The 22,143-nt window shown below is 42.6% G+C and overlaps 1 protein-coding gene across 2 annotated transcripts in view; it reads right to left on the reverse strand.

Annotated features, from left to right (window-relative positions):
• Nucleotides 1–16,681: 16,681 nt before the first annotated feature.
• Nucleotides 16,682–22,143, reverse strand: part of hspa12a (heat shock protein 12A) — a 99,847-nt gene continuing 94,385 nt past the window's right edge. For both annotated transcript variants that reach the window (XM_084322106.1, XM_084322105.1), the window contains one exon: nt 16,682–21,028. In XM_084322106.1, the coding sequence (XP_084178232.1) occupies nt 20,397–21,028 (632 nt within the window). In that variant the 3' untranslated portion in view covers nt 16,682–20,396. The remainder of the gene's footprint in view (nt 21,029–22,143) is intronic.

Raw genomic sequence — 22,143 nt, forward strand, 5'->3', positions numbered from 1 at the left:
TTTAAAACTTTATTAACATATTGCAGTACGGCTCGATCGCCTCGCCGACAAGTTAAATGCGTTATCTATAGGCTAATTTTAAGTCCCTCATTACCTCAATCAATCAGATTATATTTCTTTAAACTTGCCTGCTGGATTGAATAATCAAATGAGATCTTGCTAGCGAAAATAATTAGTTAAACTGTTATACAAAATAACGATACGGCTCTCTTCCCATTGATTGATGTATGGTCGATCTTTTACTTATCTCCACTGTGGTGTAACAGGTTCTTCTTTTGACTTTCACGCAGACGACCGGGGTTCGAAACCTAGTCTTTCCCTTCTTTTTGCGCTGTAGGAATAATTCAATTTGGTGCACGTTGAGAGCTATATAAAGAATGACATCCTCAATGCATGTAGATTTATAATATTTTAACTTAAAACTAGGCTACTTTGGCGTATAATCATTAATATTATATTCCAAAAAATTATATTAGAAACGGGGTTTTGAACACCGGTCGCTGGGTTGCCAGGATTGAGCACTACCGCTGCGCCACTGTGCCAGATGGGATAAATTCATTGTTTATACATTAATGAACGAGACAAGATCCACAATCCACGCATAGACACTTCAATTTTATGCTTGAATGAAACACAATCCAGGCGCTCCATTAAACATCCACAGCGGAGAATATGAAAGGAATCAGAGCCAAACGAGCGATAGGTTTCAATCATTAAAAATATCCCCGCGGGATTCACATTTGCAATGCTGCGCGTTGTTAAAATAACCACATAATGTGTACATCGCACCGAGCGAGCGCCACGGTATATATAACGTGCATTATTTAGGACAAAGTGAATTTAGTATCAGCATTTTGGGTCTATTTTACATTTCAAAAGCCCCCTCTGGAAGAATGGAGCACAAAAACGTAATTCAGAATGGTATAAAGCAGATCCTAGACTGTGGGAATAATTTCAGGAAAGAGCTGTCACTTCTTTGCGGGGCGTGGCTGTGCTTCATCCGGCTAACTTGAACTTAACCCTGCTCTCGACCAGGCTCAAACTTTTGGATCTGTTGTCATGGTGATTTGGACAATCCAGGTACGGGGAACGGGAAAGTCCGGCTTAAGTCAGACTTAACCGAAAGTTATCCGGCTAACTCAGTTATCCAGGTACGGGGAACGGGGCCCTGGTGTTCTCCTGGTGTTCTCCATTAGGCCTGTAGGTGGAGCTATGATAGCACACGTACAGTACACACACCGATGGTGTGTGATGTGTCCAAAAATGAATGGGCAAATGTGAGTGAAATGGTCGCACTGTATGCAGTTGTTTGTCTGCATTGCATCCCCCCCCCCCCCCCCCCAAACTCAGATTTAGGGTTGATACAACCATCATAATAATATTGTTAATAATAACAATAGCAATAATGATGTAATAATGTAAAAATTATCATTAATACTTTGGTCGCCAAAAACGTCTTACCATGTCATTCCTCGCCATGCTCATTCTGCCAAAGACGCCGTACCACGTCTTTGATCTGTTTACATCTTTTTTCCATTTTCCCAGTCTGAACTTCACCGCAGAGCTTTTGGACTTGGGTTTGAACCGGAAACTGCATTTCCTCTCAAATTACACTAGGTGGCAGTGTCCCCCTATTTTCTAACACTGTATCCCAAGAGAATGATATTGCAGCCTACAATGAAGCTGATCTTTGATTGGCCAGTATACCTGACCGCAGGTATAAGAGCTTACGCCTCCCCAGAATCGACAAGGTTTTGTTGGGGAGAGAGATAGAGAGAGATAGATAGAGAGATAGAGAGAGAGATTGAGAGAGATATTTACATTGAGATCAGCGTATAGTCATAGTTTTATACAGTATTAGTAGTAGTATCAGAATAATTGTAAGGTTTCAGCTGTGCTTTAGAAGTACCTAGTCGTGCTAACTAGTAGTACTATTGTGAGGGATTAGTGGTAGTCTAGTTAGTATATTGTAGTAGTAGTAGTAATAGTAGTTTGGTCAGTTAGTTGTTCCATTTAGATTATTATTTCAGTATGAGGAAACGTAGTGTAGGTAAGAAACGTAGGGACAGGCCGACGGAGGATCGGTTTGTTCAAACCAAGTTGCCGTTTGGACCCGTTGCAACGACCGGGCCATTGGTAGCTCCGACCGGGCAGCGCCGTGAGACCGTCGCTGGGCCCAGCGGCGTGTCTCGCCCCGGGAGCGTATCTCCCCGTCGCAGTTCGAGGAAGAGGAAGGTGGCTGTGCAGACAGTGTCTTCTTCAGACTCATCGGACAGTGATTCAACTGTTCATGAATCGGACTGCAGCGCCGATTGGAAACCACCAGGTAAGGTCGTGTTGATGTGATTGTGTGTGTGAAACGTGTATATTTGATATAATGCTTTACCTAACGCTAATGGATTCATTGTACTGTCCATGTGAATATGTAACGCTAGTTTGCCAACCAACGCCGGTATGTATTGATTATAGATCAGGAGTCCTCCGACGACGACCTTGATCTTGGTAGGAGATATCACCATGGTAAGTGCACAGCTCATTTTGACGCATGTGCATATTTATTTCATAGTGTATATTCGCCGACCAACGTTATAATTTATTTATTATAGACTCTGATTCATCTCACGACGAGGGCCTTGGTGGTCGACGAGAGCAGGGTAAGTGGAGAGCTCATTTTGACGAATGCAATGTGAATATTGTGTATACAGTATAATGTATATACATACAGGTTCAAATCGATGCATTATACTATCGTGTAAATTTGTTTATTCAACTCAAACAGCTAAATTATTGGAGATGATCGTTCTAAATCAAGGCCTATAGGCCTTGATTTACATGTGGTCACTACTACATGTGCTTCATCTATATGGGGGGAGGTCATGGCCTTGCTGTACATCAATAGAATGCATCACTTTGAAGTACATCAAAGAGAATACAGGTTCAAATTGATGAATTTGTGGAAAATTGTTATTCAACTCAAACAGCTAAATTATTGGAGATTATATTCAGTGTAATTCCAAGTTCTTTTGTATTTTTTATTATAATGTAATTAATTCTAAATCGACATGTGCTTCAGCCATCTGTTTTTTTTTTACAAGGGCTTGTGTGTGTGTGTGTGTGTGTGTGTGTGTGTGTGTGTGTGTGTGTGTGTGTGTGTGTACCAACAGCTGCAGCAGACCATCTCACAGCTAGGCTACAGATGTAAACTCCTAGTTTCGAAGACAGCTGATTTATTTTCTGTGCATTATAGGCTCCGATACCGACTCAGCGTCAGGTGGTGGTACACCCACCTACTTGGGTATGTACTAACTGCATTCATGTATGTAAATGTATTACTATTGTGTTTTATGAGACTTACTTACTGAATGAATTCAATTCAATTCAGATTCTGGAGCAGAGAGTGACACAGAGACTGACAATGGCCCACACGACAGAGCATCACAGTCTACTCCTGCAGGTGATTGTACATAAAATATAACACATAATGCTATATATATATATATCATGTAAATAAAAGGACAATACATTGCACTATTGTAATGTATTACATCATGTGATTCTAGAACTGGATGATAGTCAGGACATTCCGGAACCCGTTGCAGGGCGGAAGCGCACATCTAAGAGTGGTAAGTTGGCCTCACTCTGCACACCACTTCCAGCTCTGACCTCTGACCCCCACACCACGTCCAGCTCTGACATCTGAACCCCACACACACTCACTCATTCACTCACACACAGTTTGTAACTACGTGGTATATGAATGTTTGTCTACAGTAGGGGTGTTATGATAATTGTATATTTGTATAATTGACAGGTCGTGGGGTGCAACGCGGAGCGAAGAGCAGGTCAGCGAGCCGTCAGGACCAGGAGAATGCCTGGTCTCGTGAGGGCTGGGTGCCTCGTAGGATCCCCTTCACATCCCAACCGGGGCTGCTCCAGGACGCCGCGGCACTGAATTTGCACCGGCCTGCAAAATGGCTAGATCTGTTCCTGACAGATGACTTTCTCAATGCCATTGTTGCCCAGACCAACCTCTACGCGGATCAGTTCATTGCCCGGCTGGATCCCACGCTAACCAGTAGCAGGGCACTGGTTTGGAAGGCCCTCACATTGAAGGAGCTGAAGCAGTTCCTTGGACTGATCTTCCTGAGCAGTGTCCTTTGGAAGCCTCGCATGGACATGTTTTGGACCACGGATGAGCTGATGTTCACACCGTTATACTCAGCCACCATGTCACGCAACCGTTATGAGTTGATCTGGCGCTTCCTCCACTTTGCAGACAATACATCCCTAGATGTGAGAGACAAACTATGTAAGGTACGCCCTGTAGTCGACCATGTCAATATGCGGTGCAAGGAACTGTACCAGCCCGAACGTGAGCTCGCCATTGACAAGGGGATGATGGCATGGCGAGGCCGCCTGGCTTTCCGCGTCTACAACCCCAACCAGCCAACCCGGTATGGCATCAAGTCATACTTCCTGTGCGAATCACGCACAGGATATTGCTTCGCCTTCAAGCCATATTGCCGGGATGGCGCGAACCTGGGGGACACGGTCGTCGGTCTGCTTGGACGTTTGGCCGGCGCAGGGCATTCTTTATACATGGATAATTTCTATAACTCCGTTAGCATGTGCACCAGGCTCCGACAGTTGAGGACCGATGTCTGTGGTACCCTCAGGAAGCACCGGGGGGAGCCAGCCATCATCAAGAACCTGACCAATGCTGACATCGGTGTGGGGGAGTGCATTGCTGTCAACAACAAGCAGGTCATGATCGTGGCATGGCGTGATAAAAGGATCGTGAAGACGATCACCAGCTTCCATGAGGACACCATGGAAATGGCAAAAGTGTGGCAGAAGCAGAAGAAGGGCAAAGCAGTGAGGGTGGAGATGCTCAAGCCGTCAACCATCATGTGTTATAACCGCCATATGAAAGGAATCGACCAGCTGGATCAGAACCTTGCATACTATCCGTGTACACGTAAGACTGGAAAGTGGACCAAAAGGTTTGTGCTGTATCTGATCCAAATATCTATGTTCAACTCTTTTGTCTTGTACAAAACCAGGCACCCACAAGGGTATTATCACAACCTCTTCCGGTACACCAGGGCTGTGGCGCGGACCTACACAGGGGCTGAGGAGTTGAAGATTCCTGGGGTGGCAGAGGAGGAGGAGGAGGGCGGCAATGGGGGTGAGGAGGAGGCAGGGGCTGAGCAGGTGGGGCGTGACAGGCAGCTCGACCCTAGGGCCCCACCGGGGGACCCGCAGAGCAGATTAGTGGGTGGCTTTGTGAAACATGTAATGGTGGCGTACAAAGCCACCCCCAAGCAAAAGCTACCGTGTAGGAAATGTCGGGTCTGCCTTAGGTGTGGCCTCAGGAGTGAGACCAGATATTTTTGCACATCGTGCAAAGTCCCCCTGCATCGTGAAAAATGCTTCACTCTGTATCACACAAAGAAGGATTTTTCTAAATTTCTTTATTAGTTGTCATACAGAAGTACAGACTACTTCTAAATAATCCGGCACACAGAAGTACAGAGTACTTCTAAATAATCCATCATTGTGTGATACAGACAGAACCATGTGTACCACTCCGGTAGATAGTATAGCTAGCTGAGAGTAGTATAGTATCAAGTTTCTTTAATAGTTGTCATACAGAAGTACAGAATACTTTTATACAAAATGCTTCTTACTGTTACGCTCCAGAGACTGTGCAAGACAAGATAAGTATGAAATAAAATAACATAGTATAGCATGTAAATTAGAAGTAAAAAAATGAGGTCACAGTGTTCAGTATAGACATATGTACAATGTTCGATGCAGAATAGACGTAACTGAGTTACCATATAATATACAATACTATGCAGTGTACTAATATACAATACTATATAGTGCAAGGCAGAAATGGGATGAGGTGCAATTTACAGTAGGTGTACGAGTTGTAGTGCAAATCCTTTATCAATAAATATAAAGTGTGTTTGTGTGATCTAAAGTGTGGAGAGTGGGTGCTGCAGTGTGTTGTTTGTTTAAGTGAGTGTGTGCGTGTGGGTGTGTGTGCTATACTTTGGAAGCCTGTATTGGATATTTTTTGGTCCACAGATCATCTGGCGCTTCATCCATTTATCAATGGACAATGCAGTCATCGATGCGAGAGACCAACTGTAAGATACGCCCTGTAGTTGATCATGTGACGTGCCTATACTGTGAATGTTACCAGCAAACTTCTAAATGCACAGAAACAATGGTTGGTTTTCACCCAGTGTTCACTTTTTATAAGGTATTGTGTTGGTAAATTACCATAATCCTATACTGTGAATGTTACCAGCATACTTCGAAAATGCACAAACAATGGTTGGTTCTCACCCAGTGTTCACTTTTTATAAGGTATCGTGTTGGTAAATTACCATAATCCTATACTGTGAATGTTACCAGCAAACTTCTAAATGCACAGAAACAATGGTTGGTTCTCATCCAGTGTTCACTTTTTATAAGGTATTGTGTTGGTAAATTACCATAATCCTATACTGTGAATGTTACCAGCATACTTTGAAAATGCACAAACAATGGTTGGTTCTCACCCAGTGTTCACTTTTTATAAGGTATTGTGTTGGTAAATTACCATAATTTTATACTGTGAATGTTACCAGCATATGTGTCTAATGCACAGCAACAATGGTTGGTACTGATGACTGTCACCCAGTTTATTGAACATATTGTGAAATAAAAATGTCTTCACTTCATCAAAGTTTCAAGTTTTCTGCATTGTAAAGTATTCTGTATTTTATAATAATGTTTTCTGGACCTACACCAGTAGTTATAACTTACTTGTTCGTTAGCGCCAGGCATGGTGGTTGATAAGGTAGTAGTATTTCCAGGTGAAACTAATTGATATATTATCAATACAAGATATTATTACTTTATGAATGTGTTTATCATGTATGGACAAATAAATTGGAAAACAGGTAGGTACAGAGCAACACAGTGTCTACAACACAGGAGCAGATTATGCACAGTACATGAATGAGAAACAGTCGAAATGTTTTTTTTTTGTTTATTGCATGCACATGATCTATAATACCTGATATACAATATCTACTAACCTGATCAATACAATATATTCCCACCTGATCGATATAATAGTATTACTGCATTTCAAGTTTGTCAGTCAGTCAGTCACTGTCAGTCAGTCAGTCAGTCAGTCAGTCAGTCAGTCAGTCAGTCAGTCAGTCAGTCAGTCAGTCAGTCAGTCAGTCTGACTAATTGTTTCAAGCAGCATCAACGAATAATTGCGCAGCTCGCATACACCCCTTCCTGACAGGCAGCAACGCGAGCGAGAAAAAGTGATTAAAATGTATTCGTTTCAATCAGACTATCCTGACCTGCCGCGAGCGACAGCGAACTGAGCGGCGATGTCGTTCCTCCCTCAAATATTCGCTCGCTGTGTCTCTAGTTGAGCGATTATGCGGCCGAGTCCCGCCCCTAAACACTTTTTATTGGTCGACAATCGCAGGCTGCTTTTGCCCCCTGTACACACACACACAGACACACTCGGACACGCGCTGCGTCATATCAGGACAGTGTCGTGCGCGATTTCGTCTCCAGTTCGCTCGCTCGCTGCCTGTCAGGAACCGGTGTTAAAAGAGCTGTAACTTTTTTTCTAGGAAATCCGCCTGGATTTCCCCCTCTATTTACCTTTTTTAACTTGTAATTGTGAACGAACGAAGACATGCAGAAACAAACGGTTTTTTTCATAGTGTACATAAACTCGTCGTCGTCAAATGAGCCAAACCATTTCCCCATAGTTATAATATAAAATATAGAAATAGCTCCGCTAAGATCATGAGATATCGCCAAAATCGCCCAGAAATCCTGGCCAGGGGCTGTCATTTCCGGATTTCTGGCTGGCGACCAAAGTGTTAAAAATACCTGATTATGAGAAAAGAAATGTACGATGCATGGAATATTGTTGAGGCAACTATATTTCAAACAGGCACTCCATGTCAAAAAGGTTGCTGACCCCTGGTCTAAGCTGACAACACTGATATGCCTGGGCATGTTCTACAAAAGGGGGCGTGGCCTAGCATCGAGTTACATCCCACTGTCTTTATGTCTGCCCAGTTCTTGGGCCTTTTGCACAAGATATCTCGTTTTTAATCGTTATTTTTTTTATTAGCGATTTCCATTCATATTTCATCAATCTAGCCTCAAGTTACCAGTGGGGATCTGTCTGAACTCGAATTGGGAAAATACCGCCCCCTATCGTCTCCCAGATGGTACTGCACCCCTTTGGATTGGATTGAATGAAACGCATGGGAAAAAAAGAGTCCGGAATCCACATTTTACTTCTCAGGCAAGTAACCCGAGCCGATCGGACTCATTGTGGACCATCAGAACAGCGTGGAATATATATTTCCAGTACCCAGCATTGGATCAATTAAAAAAAATGACAACGTGTTTTGTGTATTCCAGTGTATTCCAGTAAAGGGTGATTATCACAGAATCTTCTGAAATCTTCTGGAAGTTTCAAGAAACATGCGTTTTTCAAAATGGTATAAAACGGAAATGAACCGATTAAAAAACAATCCGTTTCGACAATGTTGACTGCAAAAAAGTCATTGATAAGCGAGGGCCATATTAGACACATAGCCATAATTTAAGATATAGTTTATGCGTTCACAAATATGAGAGCTCTATCATTGAAGTGGGTGGTGGCATTCAACGGGGTAAATAGGAAACGGAGGCCGACACTAAAAGTGTTAACATACTGTATGCAAAATGGAACCAATACATGTCAAGCTCCCTCTTCTCACTCTTTATGATTTTATTGGTGCACCTCACAGCTGCAAAACCCCACCTGCTACAAAGGAGCGTGTGGGAGGGCAACAGAACCAGCGGCTGAAGGGCCGCTTCAAGAGAGTTGTGCTTCCAAAATTGCTGTAGCAACTGCCCTACTTCACAGCCATTTGGGGGACATCCGGCACACCTATCCACCCCCCTCCTACTGCCCAGCCCTCTCCACACCCTGCCCCCCCCCCCTTCACAGTTACCAGCTAAAAACAACCTTGCCCTCTGAGGGGTTGAGTGGCGCTCTGCCTCCACTTCTGTTAGAATAACACTCTCACTCCCTAAATGTATGCCGTGATTGAATAAGAAGTGTCTGTGTTTAGTTTCATATTGTTCTGGTTCAGGTGCTTGAGGCTTACTAAAGAATTAAGCTGTGGATTTTGTGTAATTTTTTTTGGGATATTAATGTTTTACACATGGCACAGCAGAAGCAACAAAGACAGATTATGCAAGAGGGGTAGGATGGGTGGTGGAAATATAATAGAATAGTCTTTATTGTCATACCGTGTACAACGAGATTAAGAACTCAAACGTAAGGTGCGAGACAATAAATCACACAAGTGCACAGTTATCAAAATAACAAAGTTAAGGTGCTACACAATAGATCACACTGTACACAATTATCAAATAACAGCCAATGATCTTTTGTGCTGTATTTATTACCCTCTGAAGCCCCTTGCTGTCCGCCTCGGTGCAGCTAGCGTACCACACTCCACAGCAGAGCGGTAGGGAGGTCACCAGCAGCGTCTCTTCCAGACGTTCCCTCCTCAGCACCGGGAAGAGTAGTCGCTGCTGTGCCTTCTTGATGGCAGCAGTTGTGTTTCCAGTCCAAGAGAGGTCAGCAGATATGAGGTACCGAGGAACTTGAAGGTGTTGACTCTCTCTGACTTATGTCAAGTTATCCTGAAAATTATCCGGCTAACTCAGTTAGCCACGTGCGAGGGACGGGGCCGTACCTACACCATGCATTGCAGCAATGACGATCACTAACTCACTCACACCTTCACTCTCTTACTCACTCATTTAGCCACTCTCTGCCCCTAGTGGTGGGTCACATGCATTGCATTATGAGTGGATATCTGAGGGAGGGAAGGAGAGGAAGAGTTGAGTATCATCGGCATAACAATGATATGAGAAGCCATGAGACGTTATAATGTTACCCAGTGATTTAGTGTAGAGGGAGAAGAGAAGGGGTCCTAGGACCGAGCCTTGTTGGCTGACAGGGTCCCTCTCCATGACACTTGGTAGGAGCGGTCATTGAGGTATGATGTCAGCCATGTCAGCGCAGATCCAGCCACTCCCATTCCTGCGAGGGCCGCGAGGAGGATTTGATGGTTGACTGTGTCGAAGGCTGCAGATAGATCTAGAAGAATCAGGACAGAGGAGAGGCCTTTCGCTTTTGCTAAGTGAAGTGCCTCTGTGACCGCAATGAGGGCCGTTTCTGTGGAGTGGCCAGTCCGGAAGCCAGACTGATTAGGGTCTAGAGATCATTCTGTAAGAGATAAGCAGTAAGTTGGTTGGATACAGCACGTTCAAGTGTTTTAGAAAGGAAGGAGAGAAGAGAGACAGGACGATAGTTGCCTATGACGGTGGGGTTCAGGGTTGGTTTTTTTATGAGGGGCATGACTCTGGCTTGTGGGTGTAACGGTACACAAAAACCACGGTACGGTATGTACCTCGGTTTTGAAGTCAAGGTTCGGTATGGGGTTTTCGGTACAGTGGGGGAAAGTTTGGCTTTCCATGTTCCATTCAGGGGTGATGTAGTGTGCAGTAACTAATTGTACTTGTAGGACTGTCAACGAATATTCTATATTGAAATTAATAATCGATTTTTTAATATCGATTTTAATTTTTTATAATAATAATAATTATATTAGATTGTGAAAAAAACAGCCCCAGATGGGCGGTCGTTAGTGGTTAACATACCGTCGTTCAGTGATGCCAGTAACTAGTTACTCTAATCTGTAAATAGTAATCTAACTTGTTACTTTTTACAAGCCAGTAATCTGATTACAGTTACTTTTCCAAGTGGCTGTGCGTTACTATTTAGTTACTATCTCATAATGCTGATAAGAGAGCCAGGGGTACAGTCAGCTACCTCTCCAGAACCCAGACCGGAGATGGGACGTGCCCTCACCCTCGCGCACTGGCGGACTCAGGGGGGGGGCAGGGGGGGCGACCGCCCCCCCCTGGTGCCCCCACGGTCGAAAAACGCGCGCTTAAGTGCCCTTTTGAGTGAAAGAAATTAGAGGATGTGCCCTATTGGTGCCCCCACGGTTGAAAAACGCGCGCTAAAGTGCCCTTTTGAGTGAAAGAAATTAGAGGATGTGCCCTATTGGTGCCCCCACGGTCGAAAAACGCGAGCTTAAGTGCCCTTTTGAGTGAAAGAAATTAGAGGATGTGCCCTATTGGTGCCCCCACGGTTGAAAAACGCACGCTAAAGTGCCCTTTTGAGTGAAAGAAATTAGAGGATGTGCCCTATTGGTGCCCCCACGGTCGAAAAACGCGCGCTTAAGTGCCCTTTTGAGTGAAATAAATTAGAGGATGTGCCCTATTGGTGCCCCCACGGTTGAAAAACGCGCGCTAAAGTGCCCTTTTGAATGAAAGAAATTAGAGGATGTGCCCTATTGGTGCCCCCCCACGGCTGAAAAACGCGCACTTAAGTGCCCTTTTGAGTGAAATTTTTTTGAGGATGTGCCCTATTGGTGCCCCCACGGTTGAAAAATGCGCGCTTAAGTGCCCTTTTGAGTGAAAGAAATTAGAGGATGTGCCCTATTGGTGTCCCCACGGTCGAAAAACACGCGTTTAAGTGCCCTTTTGAGTGAAAGAAATTAGAGGATGTGCCCTATTGGTGCCCCCACGGTTGAAAAACGCGCGCTAAAGTGCCCTTTTGAGTGAAAGAAATTAGACGATGTGCCCTATTGGTGCCCCCATGGTTGAAAAACGCGCACTTAAGTGCCCTTTTGAGTGAAAGAAATTAGACGATGTGCCCTATTGGTGCCCCCACGGTTGAAAAATGCACGCTAAAATGCCCTTTTGAGTGGCGAAAAATTTGAAGGTGTGCCCTATTGGTGCTCTTCCAATGGTCTAAACTTGACCATGTGCCCCGACGGTTAAATAATGTCACACAAAAGTGCCCTTTTGAGTGGAGAAAATTAGAGGACATGCCCTATTGGTGCCCCTCTAATGGTTAAACGTGAACATTTATGCTAAATATGGGGTATGCTTGGGCATAACTATATATAAAACGTTATACACTGTTATCTTCATTTTAAGGGTAAATTTGTTTTGCGGCTCCAGATGAATTTTAGTTTGTGGGAGGGGGGGGGGGGGGGGGGCTCTTTTGATAGTAAAGGTTGCTGACCCCTGCCCTAGAGCATGGCCCAGGGAGTGCTTAGTGTGGGGGCTTTTGTTTCACTTCAGGTGCATAAACAAATAAACAAACTTGAAACTTGCATCTGGGTCTCTGGGCAGAATAGTCAGCCAGGCTGGGGTCAAAGCCAGACACACACACACACGCACGCACGCACGCACACATGCATTAACCTGTTCATTTCTGCAACTAGGGTGGATGGTACTGTAGGGCTGGGCGATTCTTGCTCAAATGTGAATCACGATTTTTTTCTCTAAGAATTGAGATCACGATTCTCTCACACGATTCTTATTTTTTCAATAAAATAATTGATTGCACTCTTTCTTAAACAGACAACATAACATATCAAAGTGCTTGACTTAAACTTAAAAATAACATATATGAAAGTGCTTGACTTAAACTTAAAAGTCTATTGTAACATACAAAATAACTCAAGTCAGAATCGTCATCATTTAAAAAAGTTAACTTAACTTTTTTTAATATTTTTTAATAAAAAATATCTTCATAATTTAGAAATGAGATTGCATAGGTCTATGAATCGAGATCGCGATTTTATTTCGATTAATTGCCCAGCCCTAGTGGATGGCGTGACACTTTTATGCCACATGCTTAATAGTGATTTTTGAAGAAAAAAACAAATATGGATTATTGTAATGTGAGTCAAAGATGTGATACTGAGATACTTTCCTGGCATATACATAAAATATAGCCAACGCTATCCACAAACACACATGAGAATTGCGACAAGGGTGACTGGAGGGTTACGTTTTAGACACACCCCCTCTTGAATGTTCAGATGCCAGATGGCTGTAACCCTGCATCCTACTGCTGTGGGTAATACAGCAAGCTTTCTTTGAAGTTGCAAAGCTTGAGTTTGTTTTACCAATTATGCATTACTAAATACTAATGTATGTAGGCCTACACTGCAAGTGTTTTTATTGATGGCAGTATGTTTTAGCCTAGGCTAGTGTAGGCTAGCTTTATTACTACTGTAGCTAGCTAACTAAACAGGTACCTTGCTTAGCTGATTATATGCTATAATGCTAACCTGTGTTCTCAATTTAGAAATAAAGTGTACACATTACTTTAGGATAGTTTGCACAAAATATACCCATAGCACTTTAAAGTTCAGTGTGGATTGCTTTTTAAAGTTAATTTAAAAGTGGTATTAAACTTAAAAGTGGGTTTAGCATTGGCCTATATTCTTTTAAGATTACAGAATGCCAAGGAGAGAGAGAAATCGGAAGAATGTTAAAAAGCATCTGAGAAATGCTTCTCTTTGAAGAATTGGGTCCAAAGCAATAATAGTAAGGGAGGAGATAAGGATACAGGTAGCCTATGTATTTGTAAGTCCTCACTACTAGCTACATGTACAAGCTGCTTGTCTCACAGAGCCATAGTTTGGATTATAACTGAGAATCTGGTGCTAACATGGTCAATAATGCTTATTTTGGACAGAAAATGTGTCTTAAACATTTAAATTGACCAACCATAGACCGTTTTTATTCCAATCAAGGCAAGGAGGCTAGTGGTAGTGCTATATGACATATTATTTTATAATACAACATTGTAGGCTACAGTACAAATATTATATACAATACAATTATATTACTATTATAAAACTAATATTATTTGCTCCACCTTAGATAAAGACAGTACAGACAATGAAGATGGAGATATTCACAAGGGAAATGGTGAAGAAGTGGAGGAAGGAGAAAATGCAGATGATTGTATGGAGAGAAACGATGAAGAAGTGGAGGAAAGAGAGAATGCAGATAATGCTATAGAGAGAAATGATGGTGACACAACAACAAATAACTTGAATGCTCTCCTGTTGCCATTAAAATATCCCACTGATCCAGCCCATGTTCAGAAGCACAGCATAGACCACCACTCTGATAGATTTGTTGAGTTTTGTTGCTCTATTCTGAAGATAGGGAGGGGGAGGGAGAGAAAGAGAGGGAGAGGAGGAGAGGACAGGATGAGAGAAGGAGAGTAAAGGACAGGGGGAGAGAAGGAGAGGACAGGAGGAGAGAAGGAGTGGACAGGAGGAGAGAAGGAGTGGACAGGAGGAGAGAAGGGGAGTACAGTAGGAGAGAAGGGGAGTATAGGAGGAGAGAAGGGGAGTACAGGAGGAGAGTAGGGGAGTATAGGAGGAGAGAAGGGGAGTACAGGAGGAGAGTAGGGGAGTATAGGAGGATAGTAGGGGAGTATAGGAGGATAGAAGGGGAGGAGAGGACAGGAGGAGAGAATGAGAATGAATGAATGAAAACTTTATTTAACAGATTGCAGAATGGGTACAATACAGTACGGCTCAATACATACAATTGTTAAGGGGATGCAGACCTGAGAAAGACGTTTGTCTTGTTTCCATCAGGGTCCCCCATTTTCAATTCATATAGACATTTATGACATACATAACATACATGACATTTATGGCATAGGGACATATAGGTATTTAGTACTGATACATTTGTGACATAGGCGGTATTCAAATATACAGTACTGTTACCCCTAGATCCTGACAGAGTATATACATATGATGGGGAGGGGACTGTACATTAGGAGGGGGTGGGTGGGTGGGAGGGGAATATACATACGGCGGGGAGGGAATATATACATGCGGTGGGGAGGAGACTGTCTATTAGGAGGTGGTGGGGGTTTTGGGCATTTACGGTGGCCAGTTTCGAATTGCAGCCTCCCGTAGGTGCTCTTTGAGGGCGGTTTTGAATGTGGGCAGGGATTCACATTCCTTTACAGCTTTGGGTAGGGCGTTCCACATTGTTGTGGCATAATTGCGAAACGTGTTTAGTCCCTTGTTTGAGCCGAATCTGGGTTTAACATGATTTGTTGAGCTTCCTCTGGTGTAGTGGTTGTGGTATTCACTGACCTTTGGGAAGTATTTTGACATGTACATGGGCACCCCGAGGAGAGGGGGAGTACAGCAGGAGAGGACATGAGGAGAGAAGGGGAGGAGAGAGAAAGGAAGAAGCTCAACGGCACTCAAATTAACTGTTAAACTGTTTTATGAAATAAAAATGTTAAAGGTGTATTGTTCCCTGTGTGTTTTTATCATAGAGGTGTGGTTATACTATTAATCTGGATTGTCTATGTTATTCTAATGTTAATCGGATGAAGACTATTTCATCATGACGCATCATAGTTTTTTTTCTTACTGATGGGGTCCCATGTTGTGCAGTAGGTGCCCTTTTTTTATTTTCGCCCCTGCCCTTCAAACAGCCTGAGTCCGCCACTGCCCTCGCGCATGCACACAGCCACACACACATGTTTACGCTTATAGCTGATTTTAGAATAGCTTCAGCATGAAGTTAAATCAACTATCCAGTTCGTTTTATAGTGTAATTTGGCTACTTGAGAGAGATTCCTGTTACGCGCGCACTGAGTCCGTTGTCTCAGAATGGATGGAGTGCCTGAGCAGTGAACAGCTGCGACCTTATATGGCCTGATGACGTCTCATGATGACCTGTCTGAGCAGCCAATCATGATTTATGACATTATGCACTTTCAATAAAGCATTATTTAAAAAAAAAAGTGTTGTCATTCTTATGTTGTGGCAGCAGCAGGGGGACGGTGACTAAGTTACTCTGATAATCGAGTAATCAGTAAAGTAACTAGATTACTTTTTAAAGGAGTAATCAGTAATCAGATTACTTTTACAAGTAATCTGTAGCATCACTGCCGTCGTTGTATTCGTTCGGTACACTACACAGCCGTTCGGTACGGTACACACTAAAACGGTTCGGTACGGATACGTGTACCTTTACACCCCTAGTCTTTCTTGATGCAGGTGGTTTGATCAACTTTTAGGAATCGCATATTTGTGATGATGTCCCATCACATTTATTATGTGCATAAAGTGTGTTAGCACAATATAGGTGAAAGGTCAGTGATGCATCACAACTTACCGTGGAAGTTGCCCGTGTTTACCACTGGTAATAAGACTTTGTTGCCTGTTCAAATGCAACTTTGCGGTAGTAAACTCTGACATTTCTAGAACTTTACAAATTGACAAGGACAAGCTGAATGCACCATTAGGTGAAACATATATTTGATAAAGTCAGTGGTGATTGGTTCAGGTTGGTAATGATGGGAGATGAAGTCCCTCAAGAGTCAAGACATATCAACCATACCTTCTACCTTCTAATTTGCTATTCTATTTATATCCACTTGGGGGCAGTATTGCTATACAAAAAATCAGCTAAGGAGTTTATATACATGCAGTACACTTTCTGTAGGTGCAAACTATGGTAACATCAATTTGATCATTATAATCTATGATCTATAATATAATTAATAAAATATGTATAATATAATTATATATAAATAAAAAATGAATTAATACAATTAAATGTTCATCTGAAATTACTTTAGAAATTACTATACTTGAATTTGGAGTGCATGATACAAAAGTGAAAATAACATTTGACAAGCGAATATTCTTTGAAATACACATACATTTTATTGGATGACAGTATTTGACAGTGAATACTTCGTGTTGATCAAAGTACAACTAATTATTTGTGAAAAGGGCAAGAGAACAAGACATAAAAAAATAAAAATAACAATTAAAGAATGTTCATCATTAACCCAAGCATTAAAGGAATAATGTGTGATTTGTGATCAGTTTGAGTGGCAATTCTGGCTGAGATGAACATGATCACATGCACAGATAACTGAATGTTTGCTGTGAAAATTGAATGGCCTGAATCATTGTATATTCTAGATAGTGTTAAGCAATTTAGTATGCAAGCTAGCTAGACTGCTACCAATTGTGTAAATTCCGTTCACTCATTTGAGTTCAGATTAATCAACAACACATTTGTAGGCTGTGACATATTTGCAGCATAATTAAAAAATGCCATCTTTTGCTGCTGTACACCGATAATATAATGCTAACATCAGCTATAAAGCAGCTACATAGGAGTATCCTGTGCATTACATAATACTGAAGGTTGCAGAAAATACAATGTAATTATCTAACAAAGAATACAATCAAAACAATTGTCTTACATCAATTCCTTCAACTATATGCATCCTTTGTCTCCCAAGGGGGGGTAGAGAAAGGTTATTGGGTTAATTAGAGGGGAGATTACAGATATGTGGAACAGACCTTTGCAGTGTTTTTCGTATGAACATTAAATAACATTCTGGCCCCACTGAAAGAATACAAGCCGTCTGAGCATTCCACTGACTGAGAGTACATCTTCTTAGAATGCAGCATGGTAATAGAAGGAGTCTTTTCCCATAGAGACACTTGGTAAAGAAGGCCACATGTTCCTCCGTGTAGCAATTTCATCAGAGATGACCTCCATTTGAGTGGATAGCAATAATCTTCTTTTTATTCATTGTTTTCCCATTCATTTCTATTTTACTCATGCAAATCGTGCATTGCAAAAGAGTGCCAAAGACAGATAGGGTGCTGAAGCTTCTGTACAAGGACGGTGAAAGGGAGGCTAACCTTGATTCACAGTTTTAAAAGAGGATCTAACCCAGTAAAAAATATATAGCTTAAGCAAACTTTATTTTTTTTTAACTCAACGTGTGACGTTTTTCAAAGAGATATTAGGAGGTGACCATAAACATTCAGGTGAGGTCATGCTCATGATTATATCAGAGACTGAGTGTATGAATTGACCATCAATGTGCCCTATTGAGATTACTTCTGAAGCCACGCTGAAATGACGTGTCGGACATCTTTGAGGATTAGCTATTTAAATAGGAATGTACTGTATGTTCACAGACTGTGGAGAATCAACCTTCTGGTTTCATTTTAGGCAATAGGCACTCCTTTCATTAAACTTTAAATTAAAACATAGAACCCTTACTCTATTCATAGTATTCTCATGATGGGTCATGCATAACCATATGGTGCCATGCTCGTTGGCCAAGGTTGTAATTTAATGACAATGTTATTTTATTACAATCGCATGTCGTTTGCCAACCAAATGTATGCGATGATACAAATAATGTCATTATTGCTGACCGTACACTGACACACGTTGTAGTTTTACTTTTGTTGAGCCAATTTAACACTTTAAGACTGTAAACCCATAGGAAGGAAACATGGTGTCGTACACATTCAACCCTCAAACATCAAAGTTGTAGGAGACCGTAACATTGTTCAGTGGATATAACGTTATTAAATGAGCTTTCATTCCCTCTGGTCAGAGGGATGTCGCAACTACTGTGAGGGCCAGCTTAAGAGTTAGAAACTATTTCAGTTTGTATTGCGAGATAAACATCTTTAAAAGGAGATTGAAGTCTTTTGGATTTCAGTCCAAAAATCCATTACTGCTCCACATGTTTACCTAAATGCTTTTAAGGACGGAGGTATTCAAGTTTCTACTTGTGATTAATTGCAAAGCAACACGCAGGCAGCACATCCTATGACATCCTGTGGATAAACGCATGAGGACATATCAAACTGCCGTGGTCTCTCATGCTATGGCTGGTGAGAAAATGGATAAAAAGTGTGAAAGCACACGCACACACACACCCATGTACGCACGCGCGCACACACACACACACACATCGTACATTCTGCTCTAAAGCTGCTAAAATAATAAAGCTAAAAATCTGTACAATATTTAAATACTGTATTTACAGAAATAAACATTATTTCATAATTTCACCTATCCCAAAACGGCAAATCACCTGGATTAAAAATACTCAAAGTGGGCAAATTCAGTGGCTTTTTGTCCTTGGTTGTATCATAAGCACAAATTAATAACAATTAAGCACATTGGACGGCTATATTAAGATCAGTCTGCAGATCTAGCTAGCAGCACATTACACTCTGCCATTATTTCTTATGACACTTTTCACATTCTAGGATTCATATTTCACTGTGGAAGATTATTTTTCCTGCAGTGAGGTGGGCTTTTATCGGTTTGGTGAGAAATTACATACTGTTAAGACTTGCCAACCAACCTCACCTGGATGCCAAAATGGATGGTGTACACAGTATTACTCAGTCATTTTGTTAGTCCTATTACATACAAATGTTTGCAGTGCACAATATACCACATCTAGCAGCCAGCCATTGCATGAAACAGGTATAATCATCATTATAGGACGATCTGCTGTAATTTGACCAAAACATAAACAGAATTTTCAAGTGTTAAAGACGTCTTCTGAAAGCGTATGCGCCACAAGTTCTTCTTTATTGTATTATTTTTGTAAGATAATATAATCCTTCCTCAGGCATCAAAGCCCTTCCTCAGGAGTGAGAGATAAATACACATTTGAAAAGCTATCTTGTGATGTAATGTAAGTATTACTGTCGAGAGAGGATACATGTGAGTGTTAAAGTGAATAACCGTTAGCGTTCCTTCAGTTTTACCTTGACGAACTCTCAAACCTGACTCAATAATGCTCTGGAAGAAGAACAGCCGGAGTTTAGAGGAGCCCAATGTTTTTAAGCTGTACATGTAATTTTCTGTATAACCATTTATGAGAATAGTGTGTGATGAGTCCAAGTTTGAGAGGGCGCTGAGGAGATGAGTGGAGATGAGACCGAGTGCTACACTCTGGTGCTAAATAGCACTAAAAGTGGTTATTTGGCTTGTACAACGGTACAGTGGGTGTACTGTATATAGCACCAACAGACGTTCCCCTATGATTACGAGCCAAAGAACCACCTTTAGTGCTATTTAGCACCATTTCTGTTAAGAGTGTATAGTATCTACTTGTATAGTATCTACTATAGTATCAGTCTATCTTGCCTTGCAAACAGCTAAACGACACAACCATGCATGGAGCCTGGCTGATGTGGTCCATACAGTGAATTAATGAAAGCAACACCTGCCTGTTCTGTGTGTCAAAACTATGCTGCATCTCTGCACACACAAACAAGCTTGTACAAGATGAATACCTAAAACAGCCAGAGACTAGACTTAGAATATCTAAATAGATACTACACAGGGAATCCAGCCTGGGTGCTAGTTTAAGCAGGTACGCTAACATATCGTCTAGCTAGCACCCATACTGAATTGAGAGTGAACAAGCCTTGAAAATCATTAACACCAATCATATTCCAGCAAAGATCCCTGGCTCAATCTTGAGTGTGTATACTGTGTGAGCTTTAACGGTTTACATTTCCACTGCTTCCTATGACTCTAACAACAACTCTCTGGCACCCAATGCCCCCGCCCTCCCCAGTCTAATGACTGAGGAAGTCGATGCCAGCTTTGACGGAGCGCGAAGTAGCCACATCCACCGCCATGGCGCGGATCTCCGTGTCACCGAACTGCATGAGCGTCTGGATCTCGCGGCGCGGCGCCGTGCTCTCTGTGCCGCTCACGTCCAAGCGCAGCGTGCCACACTTCCTGACGCCGGGCTCGCTGATGAACGCCACGCCCTCCTTCTCCGAGCAGTAGACGTGGATGACGATGACCTGCTGGGATGGCTTGGCGGGCGTGTAGCTCCTCTTCACCAACTCGCCCAGGGCCACCGACTGGTCAGTCGCGATGAAGGTGTCGAAGACGTCCGTGCACCAGCGCGTGCCGTCCTTGACCAGCAGCTTCTCCGGCGGGTGCTTGCCGTCCACGAAGCGGTTGAGGACCCCGACGCCGTAGGTGAGGGGCGAGCGTCGCACTTTGATGACGCTCGGATCCAGGCCGAAGAGCACGGCGCCCTTGAGGATGGTGAGGCCGACGTCGTGGGGGATGATGATGCGGCTGCGCCCCTGCAGCATGTTCTGGACGGCCAGCTGCAGCAGAGGAGACTCAGCGAAGCCTCCAACCAGGAAGAGGAACTTGATGTCAGACACCTCCGGCTTATCAAACAGATCGGCTGGGATTTTAAAAGAAGAGTTTGAATTAGATTTTAATTCTAAATTTATATTTGATTTGAAACCCCTTCAGGTATAGGATTTCGTTCTAATGATGATGTCACAAATAATGGCTACTGGTTTACGGAAAGCTATAGGCGGCTTCAGTGGAATTGCGTTGCTACAGGGAACAGCTTCAGTGGAATTGCGTTGCTACAGGGAACAGCCCGAGTTTATTTCCTGATGGCAGGCACGTGCACACATAGAGCCCAAGGGGTGCTTGAGCACCTGCCCTTTTGAGCCCCATAAAAAAGTCCCCTTAAATCTTTTTTTTTTATAATAATTTTTTTTGTCACGCATATAGACTGTCATCAAGTCCGATGGGATTTGGGAATCTCAAATACAAATCGGGATTGGAATAAAAAATGCATTTATATTAAACAATACAGAATATACAGCACTTCTTGGGGTCTGTAGGGTAAGCACTTATTCCCTCCCCCCTGAACATTTATGGAGATGTATGGGCCTTTTAAGTCAGTGATAAAAGTGTCTTTCAAGGATAAGTGAGCTCCTGCACTGATTATTATAGTTCAATATTCAACATTTGATCACCAAAAAGCATAAAAAGGGGGCCCCCCCACCCGAAAAGGGCCCTTAAAAATCGGGCTTGCGCGCTTCGGGCACTCGGTTACATCACAAACACGTATAGGGCCCTTTTCAGCCGTTGAGCACCTGCCCCTCTAAAGTCCTGTGCACGTCCCTGCCTGCTGCAGTAGTTTGCTAATAGCTGACAGGAAATCAAATGTGCTCCATTTATAATGTTTATGTTGTCTATAGCCTATAGAGGTCTAGAATTCTAAGATAGAATTATGAGAAAACAAACCATATACCTGTAAGGTTTAAAGGCCAACTTGCAGGTTGTATTTTTGTTCAATAAACAATGTGACTAGGGCAACAATGACTTTCATGAAGAGGGGAAAAAGAATTATCGAAATTGACCCAGTTTTAGCGTTTTTTGTCGACCAAACCACAACCTCCACGCACATGCATATTTTAATCCATGGTTTCATAGCGTGCGTGTGTCATCCTAATGATGACGTCACACTGGGTACAGGGCAGCAGGGGCTCTGAGACTCAC

The sequence above is a fragment of the Notolepis coatsorum genome, assembly GCF_963971535.1.
Source record: "Notolepis coatsorum genome assembly, chromosome: 9".
NCBI classification, from domain to species: Eukaryota; Metazoa; Chordata; class Actinopteri; order Aulopiformes; family Paralepididae; genus Notolepis; species Notolepis coatsorum.